Source organism: Octopus bimaculoides, chromosome 30 (assembly GCF_001194135.2).
Source record: "Octopus bimaculoides isolate UCB-OBI-ISO-001 chromosome 30, ASM119413v2, whole genome shotgun sequence".
NCBI classification, from domain to species: domain Eukaryota; kingdom Metazoa; phylum Mollusca; class Cephalopoda; order Octopoda; family Octopodidae; genus Octopus; species Octopus bimaculoides.
Window position 1 is genome coordinate 6,060,543 of NC_069010.1, and position 828 is coordinate 6,061,370.

At 40.9% G+C, this 828-nt stretch overlaps 1 protein-coding gene across 1 annotated transcript in view; it reads left to right on the plus strand.

The window, feature by feature from the left end:
- The window catches only part of LOC106869467 (uncharacterized), a 39,926-nt gene that overhangs the window by 10,379 nt on the left and 28,719 nt on the right, over positions 1-828 (plus strand). The window contains exon 8 of the mRNA XM_052978108.1: positions 451-621. Within this exon, the coding sequence (XP_052834068.1) occupies positions 451-621 (171 nt within the window). The remainder of the gene's footprint in view (positions 1-450; positions 622-828) is intronic.

An 828-nucleotide genomic window follows, 5' to 3' on the forward strand; every position in this document is an offset into this window, starting at 1 on the left:
CATACACATATATCATCATAATCATCGTTTAACGTCTGTTTTCCATGCTGGCATAGGTTGGACAGTTTGATTGGGGATTGGCAAAGCAGGAGGCCGCACCAAGCTCCAGTCTGATCTGGCAATGTTTCTACTGCTGGATGCCCCTCCTAACACCAACCACTCCGAGAGTGTATATATACACACACACACAATGGGCTTCTTTCAGTTTCCACTTCCAAATCCACTTGTAAAGCTTTGGTTGACCTGGGGCTATAGTAGAAGACACTTCTCCAATGTACCATACAGAGGGACTGAGCTCAGAATCATGTGGTTGGTAGGTAAATGTCTTAACAACACAGCCACACCTGTGCCTATACAAAACATAACCAAAATAAACTGGGAATTTACCTTCTGCTAGATTCCTTTTCTAAATGATGTTACAAGAAATTTTCACCTTCCATTTTTCCACAGATTTATGACTGCTCCATACAGAGGTCACCATTGTACATCTACAAACTGCCACTCGGGGCTCACAACACAGTCTTCACTGACAGATTGATATTTCTGAACACATGGCAGGATGGCAAAAAACTCTTCCTATTGGCCAATCAGAAAGCTGAGACATTCCCAGGTTCTGAGCAGGTAAGTAGAGCCAGGAGAGACTCTGTGTGTCTGTGTGTGTGTGCGTGTGTCTGGAGAATATGACCTAGGCATGACATCTGTTGTACAAATATCTTGTTTTCAAAAGTTCTGAATTAAAATCTTCCACCAAACTTTAGTCACAATTTATGTTCCTAACACTAGCTTAATGATAACTAAGTTATTTCACTAAATTCTTTGTTATATTTA